At 35.3% G+C, this 17,096-nt stretch overlaps 2 protein-coding genes and 1 pseudogene across 2 annotated transcripts; 2 read left to right on the top strand and 1 right to left on the bottom strand.

Moving 5' to 3' along the window:
• The first annotated feature begins 1,497 nt into the window (after positions 1-1,497).
• On the top strand, positions 1,498-5,726 carry LOC103865785 (receptor-like serine/threonine-protein kinase SD1-8). The gene is made up of 7 exons (XM_009143635.3): positions 1,498-3,570; positions 3,641-3,790; positions 3,858-4,033; positions 4,526-4,736; positions 4,809-5,046; positions 5,130-5,280; positions 5,350-5,726. Exons 1-7 carry the CDS (start codon positions 2,244-2,246, stop codon positions 5,665-5,667), a joined length of 2,571 nt encoding a protein of 856 aa, XP_009141883.2. The 5' UTR covers positions 1,498-2,243; the 3' UTR covers positions 5,668-5,726.
• Positions 5,727-6,347: 621 nt separating this feature from the next.
• On the top strand, positions 6,348-7,867 carry LOC103866019 (CDP-diacylglycerol--glycerol-3-phosphate 3-phosphatidyltransferase 1, chloroplastic-like). The gene is made up of 6 exons (XM_018658142.2): positions 6,348-6,585; positions 6,735-6,832; positions 6,898-6,948; positions 7,018-7,131; positions 7,218-7,274; positions 7,357-7,867. The coding sequence occupies exons 1-6, from the start codon at positions 6,441-6,443 to the stop codon at positions 7,552-7,554; spliced, it is 663 nt and encodes a 220-aa protein (XP_018513658.2). The 5' UTR covers positions 6,348-6,440; the 3' UTR covers positions 7,555-7,867.
• Positions 7,868-7,975: 108 nt separating this feature from the next.
• Positions 7,976-12,113, bottom strand: LOC103866018 (annotated as a pseudogene).
• Positions 12,114-17,096: the final 4,983 nt, after the last annotated feature.

Raw genomic sequence — 17,096 nt, 5'->3', positions numbered from 1 at the left:
TCAAAATAAGTATTAAAAAAATATGTAGAACATAAAGGAAATAAGATTCTTGAATAAAACCAATATTTCTCCTAAAACCTTAAGTAGTAATTTAAGAAAAATGTTTTCGCTTTTATAAAAAGCAAATAAGTATCAAAATAATTTGTAAAATGAGATCTTAAAAATTAAAAAACCTATCAAAATAAGTAACATGGTATAATTTTGTTTAAGTTTATGTTTTTCAAAAAAAGATTCTAGATAATTAAACATGAAGTGTAGATGAAATAATAATTTAAACTAAAGATATATAAAAGTGATTAAATTTATAAGATACACCGTATCACATTCAAAATTTAAATATTATGTTATATTAAGTATTTGATATTTTGCACAAACATCATGGATAAAGGTAATGAAATAAATATAGTATTATAACTATATATTTTATATTTTGGTATTTTAATTATTTTGTGAAAAGTATTGCAAACATGTATCCATGTTTATAATACTACCAGAATTATTAATTTACCTCTTTCAATTGTTTTGTTTAAATGCAGATGCTGTTGATATAATATTTTATTTATTCTGAGTTAAAGTTTTAAGATAATCAAACAAATTTTAAATATTAAATTGATTCGTGCTACGCACGGGAGGTTATACTAGTTTTTGCTATAAAGTAGAAATCTCCAAGAGGTTGTGTGTTTTTTTTTTCTTTTGTTGTTTTTCACCCGTTGAGGGGTTTATATACTCGTATGTATGGTTTTATAAAGTTTTGACTATTACTGCATCATGAGTTTAAACCTGATTGGATTTGACTAGTGACTAATCTATCAATACACCAGAGTTTGATCCCTTCCAAGATGCAGATAATCTGTTACCTGAGATCTTAGACCGAGCCTGGTAGATTCAAAATTTTAAAGGCTTTTTACCATCCCAACTGTATAAAGGAGCTAATTGGGTACTAATTGTATGATAACAAAAGAAATATACAATATTCATAATGTAATAATAGTAATATGAGAATGTTCAAAGCCCAAGAGAAAAGAAAATCAAGTTAACAGCAGATAAAATCACAAACCGAGCCATGGACCCTGCTTCCTCTGCATGTTCAGGTACTAACTTAGCCATTATCTCCACGGGCACGCGCACACCTTTAAGCTCTGCTTTCACACACAACACATTAAAGAAAAAGAAAAAAAAAAAACACCATGAGTTTTAAGTCACTTGGGCAACAATTTGGAAGACAAGGAAGAATGTAGTTAGTACCATGAGGCTTGAAGTTGAATAGTGGTGGAAGGAAAGAAACGTGCATTAGGGGATCTCTAAGCTCATCAAAGAACGGGTGGACCAATGTATCGAGCTAAGTGGCAAGATCACAAAAGTTTCAAGAAAATAAAAATAAGTGAGATGTTGCAAGAAGAAGGAAAGTGAGAGAAGTTGCAAATACTCACAACGGAGACTGGGACAGTATTGAATGCATTTGATATATTTCTTCCCTTTGTTGGTGGTGTTCCCAAAACCTACTCAATACACGAACAAAGTCAAGTATAATCATTACACAACAGATACTAATTGTATGGTACCTTAATGATCTATACAAGTTGATTAACGCCATGAACAAAAAAATACAGGTTAGGACGACAGACAAGAATGACATTATAGTTGGTGTAAGTAACACATAATTAAGGAGGAGACCCCCATCTCACTAAGCATCTTAATGAAGTTACACTGCTGGCCAATATTAACAGTTAACACCACCTTATAAATAAATCAGTCGTGTAGCTAATAATTAATTAACACAAGGACTAAATCCATGTCCTGAATCGCTTCCTCAACTCTATTAGCCTTACACCGGAGTTGGTTCGTTTCCTCTAGTCCAATGATCATATTTAATCTTCCCTTAAATCGTTAGAAGAAAATTTCCGAAACTTGTCGTTATAATTTGAATGTATCGAATGAGACAACACCACCATAACGTGTAGATATCTTTTCAAGAACACCGCATGCTATGTTTTTTTTTTCGCATGCTACGTTGGGAACTAATAACGTGTAGATATAAAAGTAGTTGACGAATGATACAAGTTTGTGGAAATGAATTATTTGATGGGATGAAAGTCGCTTAACAAATAGTGATATGTAGCTTGCATGTGCTAGGTTCATGAGAATAGTTTAATTTCGAAATTTCTTGCGAAAGGAAGTAACTTAAGATCTTAAGTTTATAAATATAAAAAGAAGGAAAGAAAGAAAGAAAGAAAGAAAGAAAGATGAAAGGTGTACAAAACATTTACAACAATGCTTACAGCGTCTCGTCCTTGCTCGTATTCTTTGTCCTGATTCTGTTTCGTCCGGCACTCTCGATCAGTGCCGCCAATAGATTGTCGTCTTCAGAGTCTCTCACAATCTCAAGCAACAGAACACTTGTATCTCCCGGCGGAGCCTTCGAGCTTGGTTTCTTCAAACCCTCGGCACTTCCGCGTTGGTATCTCGGAATACGGTATACCGAAGTCTCTGAGAAGATCTACGCATGGGTCGCCAACAGAGACAACCCACTTCTAACTTCCACTGGAACGCTCGAAATCTCTCGCAACAATCTCGTCCTGATAGGTCAGTTCAATAAAACTGTTTGGTCGACGAATCTTACTAGCCGCGATGCGCCGGTGATAGCCGAGCTTCTCTCCAATGGAAACTTCGTCCTGAGACACTCCGACAACAACGACGACCCTAGTTCATTCTTGTGGCAGAGTTTCGATTTTCCGACAGATACTTTACTTCCGGAGATGAAACTAGGTATCGACCACAAAAACAAGCGCAACTGGATCCTCACATCATGGAGAAGTTCGGATGATCCGGCGAGCGGGAACCTCACGTTCAACCTCGAAACTCAATGGGGATTGCCTGAATTTATTCTTCGTTCGGATGGAAGGGTAGCGGCAAGGAGCGGTCCCTGGGATGGAATCGAGTTTAGCGGCATACCGGCGATGCATAGATCCGATAACATTATTTCCAATTTTACGGATAACAGTGATGAGGCCGCTTACAGCTTCCGTATGACCAACCATAGCATCTACTCGATATTGACAGCGAGAGACCGGATGCTCGTGCAAGTCACGTGGACCTCGACATCATGGCCATGGAAGCTGTCCTTGGAAAATTTATTCACGGGTATCTGCGATGTTTACCATGTCTGTTATGGTCCGAATACTTACTGTGACATAAACACGTCACCTCGCTGTAACTGTATCAGAGGCTTCGTACCACAAAATGCCACTGAATGGGCAGAGCGGGATGAGTGGTTAGGCCGTTCAATATCTGGGTGTGTCAGGAAGACGCAGCTTAACTGTGAAGAGTATCGTGTTTTTGTGCTGCTTAACAACACCAAGTTGCCGGATACTAAGACGGCGACTGTGGATCAGGGAATCATCGATGAGAAGATATGCAAAGAGAGGTGTCTTAGCGATTGTAACTGTACGTCGTTTGCGTTTGGAAAAAACGGTCTAGGTTGTGTGACCTGGACCGGAGACCTCGTTGATATCCGGACTTACTTCGAAGGCGGTTATGCTCTCTTTGTTAAAGTATCTGCTGATGATCCAGGTATCTAGCTAATCTCTTAACAGAATACAAGTTCATGCCAAAAACTTCGAGTTGACACGAACCCTTGCAGATTTTTCCTCGGGTGAGAAGAGAGACCGAACTGGAAAAACTATAGGTTGGAGTATCGGTGGTGTCAGCGTTTTGCTTCTTCTGAGTGTTATACTCTTCTGCTTTTGGAAGAGGAGACAGAAGCAAGCAAAAGCAGATGCAACACCTATTGGTAAATAAATGAATTTATTACCTACTCGTTTTCTGTTTTCTGTTTTCTGATCCTTTTATGATAATAGAGGGAAACCAAGTTCAATTGAACGAGATGGTGTTAAGAAACATAAATTCGTCTCGCGAGGACGAAATAGAAGATTTGGATCTTCCATTGATGGACTTTGAAGCTGTTGTCGCAGCCACCGAACGTTTCTCTCATTCCAACCAGGTTGGAAAAGGTGGTTTTGGTGCTGTTTACAAGGTATAAATAATGGATATATGATCTATAATTAACCAATACATTTACAATATAAGTAAACACATTTTTTTTCAAAAAAAAAAAAAGAAAAAGAAAGAAACCGGTTTATAGTAAACTGTTTACGAAATACTACAATTATATAAATGTATATAAAACTAGGACCTACAAAATGTCAGTACTTTATATAAAATATGTATAATTAATTTTAAAAAAATAAATATAAACGAGAACAAAAAAACTGATTATCAAGTAAGAAGTCAATAAGAGTTAAAGGTTAATTTAAATATAAACAAGTGTATACAAATAAAATGTTAATTTTGTTTAAAAAAATAGTTTAATTTGGATTAGTTTTATGGATAAATTTAAAAGAAAGTTAACACATTATAAAATAAAATAAAAAGTAACTGATCATTTAAATATGTGTCTAAAACCAGTTTCTTTCTTTGCTCTGTTGGTTTTGGTATAACTGATCATTTAAATATGTGTCACCTGCAGGGAAGGTTAAGTGACGGGCAAGAAATTGCGGTGAAGAGACTATCGGCAATGTCAGCTCAAGGTACCGATGAGTTCCTGAATGAAGTTAGGCTAATAGCAAGGCTTCAGCATGTAAACCTAGTGAGACTTCTTGGCTGTTGCGTTCAAGCCAACGAAAAAATATTAATATACGAGTACTTGGAGAATCTAAGCCTCGATTCTCATATATTTGGTTAGTCCTTCTACTTTTCATAACAGGCTTTATATCAACAACTGAAATGATTCCATTGTGAATTATGTGCAGATAAAACCAGAAGCTCTATGTTAAATTGGCAAATGAGATTTGATATCATCAATGGTATTGCCCGAGGGCTTCTGTATCTTCACCAAGACTCACGGTTTAGAATCATCCATAGGGATTTGAAAGCAAGCAATGTCTTGCTTGATAAAGATATGGCTCCAAAAATTTCAGACTTCGGATTGGCTAGGATGTTTGGACGGGATGAGACGGAAGCTAACACGAGGAAGGTGGTCGGAACTTAGTAAGCATTTAAAGCATCATAATCACATTTTGAGACAAAGAGCTACCTGATAGCTTTTTTCTAATTAATATATTGTTATGCAGTGGGTACATGTCTCCAGAATATGCGATGAATGGGACATTCTCGATGAAATCAGATGTGTTCAGTTTTGGGGTCTTGCTTCTTGAAATTATAAGTGGAAAGAGGAATAAAGGCTTCTGCGACTCGGATAGTAATCTTAATCTTCTCGGACATGTAAGATAATCAAAATGAACACTTTTTTTATCCGGTTTGTGTTTCAATAAAAATAACTTTCCGAACCAGGTGTGGAGGAATTGGAATGAAGGTCAAGGTCTGGAGATAGTAGACACGGCGGTCATCGTAGATTCTTCATCACCAACGTGCAGGCCACGTGAAATCTTAAGATGCTTACAAATTGGCCTCTTGTGTGTTCAAGAACGTGTAGAGGATAGACCAATGATGTCGTCAGTAGTTTTGATGCTCGGAAGTGAAGCAGTATTTATCCCTCAACCTAAACGGCCAGGTTACTGTGTAGCCAGCGGAAGTTCTCTTGATACTCGGAGTGAAGATGAATCTTTTACGGTGAACAAAGTCACCATGTCAATCATTGACGCTCGGTGATGTGATGATAATATTTCATTCAGCAACCAGATGAAGGGCCTCTACCTAAATAATAATGACGATTTGCATATATATTATTTCTTAATGTTTTGTCTGGGATTCCAAGCTTTTAGAAATTAAATATAATTAATATTTGTATGTATATATGATAAAAACATACCGTGGTGAAGGTTGTGCTTTATGATACTGCAAAGTCGCCTCCAACATTGACTCTGCCATTACTGCCCTCTCCTCCATCTAAGCAAGCCCAGCAACAGCTTCCTCATATTTGTCCTAACACCATTGTTGTTGGGTTATCAGACTCGAGCAAAAATGGAATACTAGTCAAAGCCATTTTACCTGAAGCACTTGGGCAGCATGTCTCTGGGCTGCTGCATCCTGCTCAGCAGCTCTCCGTGCATCTTCCGTTACCTTATGTTCTTGCTCCATCCCCATCAACACCTTCATTATTATTCTCTCAAGTGGTCAGCAGCATACATTGAATTTGCTAGCTAGCTAGAAGAGAGCACATATTAATCTGAAATGCAAACCTGTATCATAGCAGCTTCTTGATCCTTCTTATCAGATCTCTCCGGTGGAGTAGTAGTAGTAAGAAGAAGAAGAAGATACAAAAGGCTCAAATCGGCCATGCTCAGATCCAGCCTTGCTTCCTTCCTCAAATTGCGGCGCACGTTACGTCTTTCTTCCCCGGCGGCGCATCTTAGCCGTTCCTCAGGCTGCGTTTTCGCTCCCCGTCACTCCTCCCATAAAGCTATAACCTTTAGGGTTCAGCGATGTCGTCCCCACCACCCTCCTTCTCTTCCTCCAAAGACAATGTACACAACAGTTTCAGTGACGACAACTCTTCCTCCAGAGTTCTTACATTGCCCACCGTCTTAACCCTTTGTCGTGTAGCTGCCGTCCCGCTTCTAGTCGCAAGTAGGCCTCTCTACACTTGTAAAGTTGTAGTCTTTTCGGGATTGATTGTGTTTTTCATGTTAAAGTCTTCACCTTTGTCTTGTTGTAAGCTCTTTTTGGGATTGTGTTTTTTCATGTTAAAGTCTTCACCTTTGTCTTGTTGCTTGTAGCGTTCTACGTTGATGGTTGGTGGGGAGCAACTGCCACCACAAGCATCTTCGTTGCAGCAGCCGTTACGGACTGGCTTGACGGCTATCTTGCACGCAAGGTACTTTCTTCTTTTTTTTATCAGTCTCTGTGTTTAAGTTGCAATCTTGACGGTGTGCGTTTCAGATGAAGTTAGGTTCTGCGTTTGGAGCGTTTTGGGATCCTGTTGCAGATAAGGTCACAAGCTTTATTTTTAGTGGACCTGAGGTTTATTGTTAGATTCTGATTTATATTTTGTGTCTTCAGCTTATGGTCGCAGCTACACTCATCTTACTGTGTACAAAACCTATCCACGTTTCTGTGTTAGGACCAGTCCCATGGTTACTAACGGTACCGTCTATTGCAATCATTGGTAGAGAGGTAAGATCTGTAGGAAAATTGATTGTTTTCTCCTTAATCTCTAAATGCCGTATCCTTAACTGTATGATGCATTTGTCTTTATGCAGATTACAATGTCCGCAGTGAGAGAATGGGCTGCATCTCAAAATGGAAAGCTTCTAGAGGTAAAGTTAGATCACCAGCATCTATCTCTGCTACTGTAGTATGTAAGAGCTTTTTTTTTGTGTGTTTGTTTGATGCTCACAGGCCGTTGCGGTTAACAACTTGGGAAAGTGGAAAACCGCCACGCAGATGACAGCACTAACCATACTTCTCGCAAGCCGGGACAGCAGTGTTGGATGGCTCGTAGCTTCCGGTGCTGGATTGCTTTACGTATCAGCAGGACTATCCGTTTGGTCTTTAGTCGTTTATATGAGGAAGATATCGAAAGTACTACTGAAGTAGGTTGTAATCTATCGGTTTTGTTTTGCTTTTAAACCTGCATTTGCATATACGCATTGATTTACAGGGAGCACAAGATTTGAATATGATGTTTGAGCAGTAATCTTGTGGGGGAAATGATTGAACAGCAGGTAGAAATGAAGCACTTGTAGTAGTTTAAGAATATGTTAGATGGTTTTGCTCTGCTCTGCACTTAGCAGCTTCTTGTTTAATTAATAATATTTTATTGAAAAAAAGGTTCTTGTATGATGTTTTTGTTACAAAAACTTTTTAGTGTTTGCTCTTTTATAAAAAGAGAATAGAAGATTATTGTACACAGAATATGGGTAATTTTGTGTGATATTTCTGTAACAAAATTATTAGTGTTTGTTTTTTGTTAAAATAGTTAATAAAGAATATACACAAAGTATAAGGGTCTCAAAAGAAACAAGAATAGCAAAAATTATAAAAGAGTTTACACACCACCAATATATTGAAAGTAATATTATTATTCATTAAGAGAAACACATGTCAATCTCTTCATTGAAATGTATTTATTCATAAAGGGGAAACACAGACACCAATCTCTTATTGAAATTCAGTATATGTGACTAGCAGATTATCAGCTAGATTGTCCTGGAAATGGCTTCCATACTGTAGATAACATCGGCGGTAGCTCGTCCATGGAACTCTGTGATCTTGTGGCATTTCTCCTCAAACGAGTATTTCTTACCGGAATCCAATTCATACAGAGGTGTCTCCCTTTTGTTCGTCTTGAACTTAACACAGTCTTCCAAATGGTGCACCAGGTATAGGTCTATAGTAGTCTTCTATGCCTGTTAGATATTCACCATTCTCAAGCACAATCTGCAAACGGTTCAAAGGTTAAACAAAGATAGTAAGTGAAAATGTTAAAGGTAAAGTATATTTGAAACAAAACTCTAGTTGTTGTTTTAATTAGAAAAATGACCTCAGCTCCAAGTGAAGTTATCTTCCCATGGTCATCACCAGTTACAAGGCCATTGCCTTTAATGTACACAAACTTGACAAAGGCTATACCTTCCTCATAAAGTCCTATTTTTTATCTTCTTCACACCATCGTAGATACCATAATCACCCCATGAATCTCCTATCACTGGAGGGGGAATGGGGATAGGAATGTGTTCAAAATATGCTCCAAGAGCATCAATAGCTTCACCTTCCTTTCCATGGAATCCAACAAGCCTTAGCCCACCTAGCACAAACTTCTTACCCGCGTCATACCCAAAAGTTAATGTTCTACCCGTTGTTGTTTCAAACTTAAGTGAGGTAATGACGGTATTGTGAAAAATCTTTGGGTTATCATAGGTTACTTCCACCAATTTGATGTCTTCACTCGGGAAATTAACCACAAACTGCAACAAGAAGCAAAAATTCAAGAAGATTTTGTTGGAAGAAATCCAAATACATGGACCTAACTACAAGATCCCTAGGTTTATGGACTCTGCTATTATATTAAGTTTCATGAGATTCCAACTTAAAACTAATCGTTAATAAAAATAATTTCAAAGTCTTTTATATATCATTTCTTTTTAAATTTTCCACATGAGATCTTTTTTCTAACATAAGAATAGAACTGGTTTTAGAGGTCTGAAAAAGATACTTCATTCCCATTAATAATATTATATTAATCACCATTCCAAACTATCAATGATTTTCAGAACTACTAATCAACAACTATTTGGTACTAAATTTCTTGTGCTATACATATAAACCGCAATTTACATCTAACATGACTTCTAAGTTTATTTTTTGAGAATTATTAGGCCAATATACGAGACATAATAGAAAATACCTCAGATTGTGTTTCTCCTTTCACCCCATGGTGTCGTGTCTCTAACCTCAAAGCTTTCACGTACTCAAACTCTAAATAAGTGACACGACAATCATCTTGACAAACACGCACCGTCCTAACACCTTGGAAACAACCATCGTCCCAAACACTCCCCACTTGACCACCTTGGGCTTCCAGCTTGTAAATAGGGAAAGGCGTGGTCAGAGATTCAAGTGCAAAGTAAACCCCAAGAGCGTCGATAGCATTATCCGACCGTCCATGAAAACCTACGATCTTCTTTCCCTCGTCCTCAAACTTAAACTTTGTACCATTGACAACTCCAAACAAGTTTGGACCAAACGTTGGAGAGGTTCTACCCTTTGATGTCTTGAAGACGAGCGACGTGATCACTTCCGTGGCTATCAGAGCCACTTTGTTGTGGCTTCCCTCCACCGCTGTGATGTGTTCATCCAAATATTCAATCACAAACTGCACTTGAAAATGTTATTTGTTCAATCAAGAAATTAAATACACGAAAAAGAAACTAAGAATGTGAAAAATGGAGAGTAAATGCAGTGGAGAACCCTCTTCAGGGTCTTGAGTTATTTTCCCATATTCACGTGTTACAACTTCGCCGTCTTCCTTCGCGCATTCGAATTTGACGTAAGTGGTAAGTGATACGTGAGAGATCTTGCCCAACACACACTTTCTTTACGAAGAGATATATTAGACCGATATATATATATATATATATATATATATATATATTGTAAATCTAGGCATATGTTAGTAATGAAAATTGAAAATTCATTATATCACGAGAAACTATCTATTTGGTTCAGTTTTAAAATATACAAAAATAACCCAATATAATTACCTAAAACATATTTTGTTAAAAATAATCATAAAACAAAATTTAAACTTGATATACATATTTCAAATCAAATAATAGTTTAAAATTGATTTATATCAAAAGTTGATTCAAAAATATACATATATTAAAAATGATTTTTACTAAAATATTTTCCAAAAACCACTATAAGAAATGTTTTCAATATATATAAGAAAAAACAATACAAAGCCCAAATTCAAATATATCTATTATATTTAAACTGAAGTACAAAATATTATTTTCCTATTTTTTAATTGGTTTCTTAAAGATTTTCATTCATTTTTAACCAATTCGAACCACTTCATTTATTACATTTTCTAATTAATTCGACATCATTTATTACAAAGTACTAAACATAACTTACCTATTTTAAAATGTTTTATTATATTTTTCCTTTTTTACCTTTCATAACTATTTCATTAATTGTATTTACTATAAATTTAAATCATTTATTTTAAATGTTAACCATAGTTTTATAGGTTTGAATGAAATTTTTTACTCTGTGACAAAAATTCAAACATGTTAACAAATAATTTTTATTTGTTCACAGAACCAGTTATATATGCCTCCAAGTACACATTCAAGTATGAATAGTTTATTGATATCGAGTTTTTATGGGTTTTAAAATTAAGCTATATTCGAATATTATAAATTTGAATAGGGTTCAAATCGAATACTTCCAGATCCGGATATGTTCGTGTCAACCTAAAAATATCTAAATAATCTATATGTTTAAAAATGTAATTAAATAATTTATATAAAAAAATTAAAACATGTGCGGGTGCGCGAGTCAAGCTCTAGTATTACTTAATTTTCTTACACATTTTCAATCTATGATCTTCTCTCCAACATAAGGTGCATACAGTTTGGTCTCTTGTATGTTCAAGGACATGTAGAGGACAGAACAATGATGTCGTCAATAGTTTTGATGCTCGGAAGTGAAGCAGCATTGATTACTCAACCTAAGCAGCCAGGTTATTGTGTCGGCAGCGGAACTTCTCTTGATACTTTCGGCATGACAATGAATCTTTCACTTTGAACCAAATCACCATGTCGACTCTCGGTGATATGATAATATATATTCATCATCTGATACTCCCTCGTTCTGGGTTTGTGATTTCAAATTAATTCACTTTCAGCAATATTATAAACCATCTCAACACTAGAAACTTCTTCTACCTAAATATTATGTTTTTATTATGTTTTTGTAAGGTCAAGAGCTAGGAAACCCCAAACATTATTCCCATTACATTTAGTTTTAAGTCCGTATAAAGCAATAATATCCAAAAGTACAAGAAATTAACAGAAGTATCAGTAACGGAAAATAAATAAAAGCTGAGGAGAGACATAGAAAGCTTATGTTTAGTTGACGATGGATCGATAATGACCCATGTTTCCTCTTTTCATAACACCGCCAATATAGCACACACAACACAATTATGAAAATTATAGGAATTGCCCATCTATTCACCAAAAAAAAACATAATTAGATAAGCACAGAGGTTGAGAGAAGTTTAGTCAGGACCAGTGGCGGAACCAGACCACACGTCTAGGTGGGTAAAATTTTCATTATTACCATATATTGTATGGGTCAATAAGCTAAATATTGCAATATTTTCGTGTTTTTTGTACTTAAATATAAGTAAGAAATATTTCAACATAAAATTCATCAGGGTCAAGTGACCCACGTCCCAAAGAGTTGGCTCCGCCACTGGTCAGGACTTGTCGTTACCTATCCAAGTCGAGAACATGACTATACACAACAGTTTTCCAAGTCCCAACGATGAAATGCCAGACTGGGTTGTATAAAAGAGATTCTACTGTCCAGAACATCCTTGTGTATGTATCCAAGAATAAAGAGTATCCATGCGCCGCCATTCTTAACCAAATGAACTTTATAACGCAACCAGCCAGTTGAACAGCCTGTTATTGTATTCTTTAATGAACAATGACCGTGCCTTCCACATCATCTGCACACAAGCATAGTTAACTGTTTAATGTAAAATTCTCACATACGTGTTCTTTCCGAATCTGATCTCGGTGTGTGCATTTTATTACCTTGGTTAACCTCTGCTCATAGTTTTGTTTCGATGGACCGACACATAGTTTTTCAGAACTTTGGTTGCAGTACATGAAATCTGCATTTACACATGGAAGGGAATCGGAGAGCTTGTAAGTGGTCCATGTCGTCTTCACACTTTGTATATTGCGCCTCACAGAGCTTTGACGATTGGTTGTTTTTATGTATATATCGAGAAATATTTTAAATACATTAAAAATAACCAATTCAACTTTTTTATCTATAAAAAATCGAAATTTTTTAAAAAGATTTTTGGTCAAATTAGATCCTTTTATATCGGAATTTTAGAAGATACATAGCTTAAATTAGATATGTTTTAATTTTTTATTCATCTATAAATATACTTCTCTTTCTTTGTAAATTTAAAACACCTCTAGTTCATTATCTAAGATGAAAAATGATTTTCAACCTTCGCTTATTGGTCTCTTCATAGTCACAGTTCTTCTGTTCGGTTGATATTTATATTTACAATTTTATTATTATATTCAAAAATCATTTAAAATTAAAGTTATTCTGATATCATTTTATTTTATGTACTGATAATATAACTTTTATATCGAATTCTATAACTTTGGGTGTAGAAATTTTTTCCAAAATAATCAATGATTAAGAAAGAAGATGTTCATACTTTAAGTTTTTTTCCCTATAAATATGCAAAAAACTCTCTAAACATATGTTTTACCAAAAACATTAATTTCTATTTAAATACGAAGACTAAAGTTTTGTTTTAACTATTATAATAACAGGAGTATTGACGATTGCTCAGAAAGGAGGACCACCACATAAATTACTTCCTTGTACAATAGAATACAAACTGAAAAATGGAGACTGTACTAAGGACGATTGTAAAGCTGAATGTACCAGAAAAAGGAATGGGATTGGTGAATGCATTGGCCCGCAGGGGGGGGGGGGGGGGGGGGGGGGGGGGGGGGGGGACTTGCTTATGCATGTATCAAAAACATAAAAATAATATGTGTTACCCTTGATTTTTTTTATCTACATTGGAACTCAAATAATATTTATAATAATACACGCATTTATCAGAGGAAAAAACATAACATTATTAATTATTGTTAGTGTTTGTGGCATAATAAATTGTATTATGTTACCAAATATAAATATAAATAACAAATATTAATATATCGTTCGTCTTTTAACTTTTCTTTTTCTTCGGTAGCGTGAATTAACAAATATTATATTATAATTAGTACTTATTTTATATAAATTTGAAAGAAAAAATAATAATTTTTTTAATTTTACCATGTTGGAATCTCAACGAGAAAAATAATTTTTTTATGTTTTTTCTAATAAAAATATTTTATATTTTAGTTAGTGAAGGTTTAAACTTAAAAGTACCGGTTAATATTCAACACGAAACTAGTTAAATCCCAACGGAAGTACACAATTATATTTCATTGTAAGACGAATAAAGTTTTGAGAAATTTCTTGAAATACGCTAAGTTGGATACAATTAATCAAAAATACAATTTATCGAAAAATATTATAATATTTGGGTTTTAAAGTTTAGTGAGTATTGTTTAGAAATTATTATTTAGAGGGTGTGGTTGAGTTTATAAAGTTTTATAAAAAAATTTAAAACATTTATAAATGATTCATGAGAGTTAATTTTGTTTTATTTTCATAATAAACATAAGATATTTATTAAAATGATTGTCGTTTAAATGTAAAATTGAAAAGTAATATCAAGGTAAAGTTAGAATTTCCTCTAAAATTTTAATGTAGTGTATATATGAAAACATGCATGTGACCTCTTTCAAAATTGATTTATATGTAGCTACTATATCATACATTAGTTTTTTAATTTTTTTAAATATCCATCACATCTATATTATTATATGCAAAGTGATTTTTCACATTTTAGCTCTGATGTTAAAACTTAAAGTGATTAATATTGTTTATAAATAGGAAATATTTACTTTTAGAGACACTTTTTGACTTTCTAAATACACTCTAAGCCACTTCCTGCTTGTGAGACACATTCCTCTTGGTCTTTCCCTTTTATACCCCTGACTTAAGTTAACTAGAAGTAAGGGAGATGTTATGAAGGTAAAACGCAGAGATTTTATTTATTTTTATTTTCCAAAAATGTATTCTCTCTCCCAATTCAAATTAGCTTTTCCAATTCATGGAACTGTAAAACATAAAATCTAACGTCTCTCCTTTCTATTCTCATTGACGACGAAGAACATGAACAAACTTCAAAAAAACAAACAAATCCAGTTAATTGAATCTAAACCCCAACAAGAGGAGACTCGATCCTTTCCACCACGATGAAGAAATCAAAACGTAAAACACATTCAATATCTTCCCCCTCTCTTATAAACCTCTTTCTCCTCTTTCTCTCTCTGTTGCCATGAAATTTGCAGAAACCAACTCATTAGAAACCTCCCATCTTGACGACTTTGATTTCTTCCTGACTTTTGTTTGAAGGCTCTGTAATCCGCTGCGAGTAATAAGCCTATGCTACTCGATGTGAGTGGGATGATGTGTGGGGGGCTGCGTCGCCCTGGCTGAATCGGTTCTGATGTTGAGGTGATGGTGAATGCGTCGGAGATCTGAGCTTAGAAAGTGACAAAATTTTGAGGCTAAGAGGAGAGCTTCGGGGACGAGAGTGGCGGAGAATGTGAAGAACTGGAAGCGGTGATGGCGGATGCGGCGAAGGATATGAAGAAATGGAAGCAGTGATAGCGGTTGCAGCGGAGATCTTAGAACTGAGGTTGAGGTGACGGCGGATGCGGCAAAGAGCTTAACTAAGAGAGTGACAGAGAGTGGGTTTGAAACTAAGAGGAGAGCTTCTGGGATGGGAGGGGTGGAGCAGAGAGTGGTTTTGGTTGGTTGCTTTGTTTAGTTATCTTGGCTTTCAGGTTACTTCACCTCTCTGCAGAATCTGACACAAATGTTTCATCTTTTATTTGGTAGCATTGTTGAAAAGACTGTTTACATGAAGAAGCTGGGTACAGCTATCTCCCGCAGTGATGTTGTTGTCTTTATGTTTTGCAAACCACAGCTTGTCCATCCCAACTCCTCAGTCCACATCTCCCTTGTCCACACACCTAGACTAGGAACAACTTCATCAGAATATGTTTTGTTGTATCAAGAACAACTTCATCGGTTGTTAAGTTGTTTTGAACGATGTTGTACTATAAAATTATTTGTTGTTGTTATCCTTTAAAAGAACTAAATCAGGGTGTTTTTCATTTCAATGTTATTGCTGTAAATGGTTAGCTGTTTTAGTAGATCATGGTCATGTGCTCATCACCTATAGGAACCAACGTACACGTCCACACACACGCCATCCATAACTCATTTTTCAAATTGCACAGGTTCACAACACAATTTTTCAAATTGCACCGTCCACAAAACGTTGTCCATGATACTATGTACACTTAATTCAGGTTTAAATTTTATAAAATTTAAAAGATGAATGTGTTCAAATTGCATTGTCCACAACATTATCCATGATATTGTGTCCATTTAACTCATTTTTAAATTTTATAAAAATTAAAATATACATATGAATCTCAAAACATAGAAATCTTGATATAATTTATTATATATATTATATTTCAAATTTATATATAATAATAGGAAATAATAACAAATAAAATTCTGTCGAGAGAAACCAAAAACATTGTTGATCAAAAAAAAAAAAACCAAAAACATTAATCTGTCCACAAACTCATGTCCACATCCACATATTTATCCGTCAGCTCATGTATCACCTTGTACTCCTACTTTGAATAAATTTTATCAGATGGCAAAATAGTCCAAAAGCTTCCTCAATCTCCGTGAATGTGTGCAACAAGTGGGAAGTGTCCCTGGATGCAAATGAAACTCAAAAAGTGTCCCATTATGTAATCAACTCTATAAATAGTTATGGAAAAAAATATATGCATCAAAAGGAGCTAAGCGGCGTCGTTTTCCAGCTGTTTGAGGAGGTTAAGAAGGAGCTCGATCTCGTCCCTAGAAGCTCCCACGTCTCGCTCGGTCGTCAAAAGTACTCTGACGAGCAGATCAAGTAAGTTTTCGGATCTCACCTCCCTATCTCTTCGAGAGTAGGATTCGTAATCTGGTGGATTAGTTACAAGATTTAGTACTTGAGAATCTGCTGCTGACGGTTTATCCATCGTGTGGTTGTTGTATTGTAGTGTGGAGTACAATCTCTCGTATGTGTATCAGTATCACGCCATGTATGCTTGCTCCGATACGCATTTTTGGTTTCAGGTTCTTCAAGGAATCGAGTGTGGAAGAAACAGAGCACGCTGAGAAGTTGATTCATCCTGCTCTCCGTGCTTATTTCTTTTGAATGTTTGTGGTGTGATCTTCAGGGACATGGCATTTCAATCAAATGCTTCTGGAACAGTTAAAGCGGCTTCAAGGGAATTTTAAGGTCTCGCGTACTCTCGTGGGGTTATACTCTATGAAGCTCTCTAGCAATGTATCAACTAGCTTGTGTGTTAGTTTCTCAAGGTTTTGTGATGCAGAGCTTTGACGATTGGTTGTTTTTATGTATATATCGAGAAATATTTTAAATACATTAAAAATAACCATGTCGTCTTCACACTTTGTATATTGCGCCTCATAGAGCTTTGACGATTGGTTGTTTTTATGTATATATCGAGAAATATTTTAAATACATTAAAAATAACCAATTCAACTTTTTTATCTATAAAAAAACGAAATTTTTTAAAAAGATTTTTGGTCAAATTAGATCCTTTTATATCGGAATTTTAGAAGATACATAGCTTAAATTAGATATG

The sequence above is a fragment of the Brassica rapa genome, chromosome A04 (genome assembly GCF_000309985.2).
Source record: "Brassica rapa cultivar Chiifu-401-42 chromosome A04, CAAS_Brap_v3.01, whole genome shotgun sequence".
In the NCBI taxonomy this organism is placed as follows: Eukaryota; Viridiplantae; Streptophyta; class Magnoliopsida; order Brassicales; family Brassicaceae; genus Brassica; species Brassica rapa.
The sequence above is the reverse complement of the archived record's forward strand: the minus strand, read 5'-3'. Positions and strand labels throughout refer to the sequence as shown.

Bases quoted from the DNA above. Each gene is read 5' to 3' on its own strand.
- LOC103866019 (XM_018658142.2), top strand. From the start codon at position 6,441: ATGTCGTCCCCACCACCCTCCTTCTCTTCCTCCAAAGACAATGTACAC. The intron at 6,586-6,734 runs GTAGGCCTCTCT...TGTTGCTTGTAG, and splicing joins CGTCCCGCTTCTAGTCGCAA to CGTTCTACGTTGATGGTTGG. The intron at 7,275-7,356 runs GTAAAGTTAGAT...TGATGCTCACAG, and splicing joins AAAATGGAAAGCTTCTAGAG to GCCGTTGCGGTTAACAACTT.
- LOC103865785 (XM_009143635.3), top strand. From the start codon at position 2,244: ATGAAAGGTGTACAAAACATTTACAACAATGCTTACAGCGTCTCGTCC. The intron at 3,571-3,640 runs GTATCTAGCTAA...GAACCCTTGCAG, and splicing joins AGTATCTGCTGATGATCCAG to ATTTTTCCTCGGGTGAGAAG. The intron at 3,791-3,857 runs GTAAATAAATGA...TTATGATAATAG, and splicing joins AGCAGATGCAACACCTATTG to AGGGAAACCAAGTTCAATTG.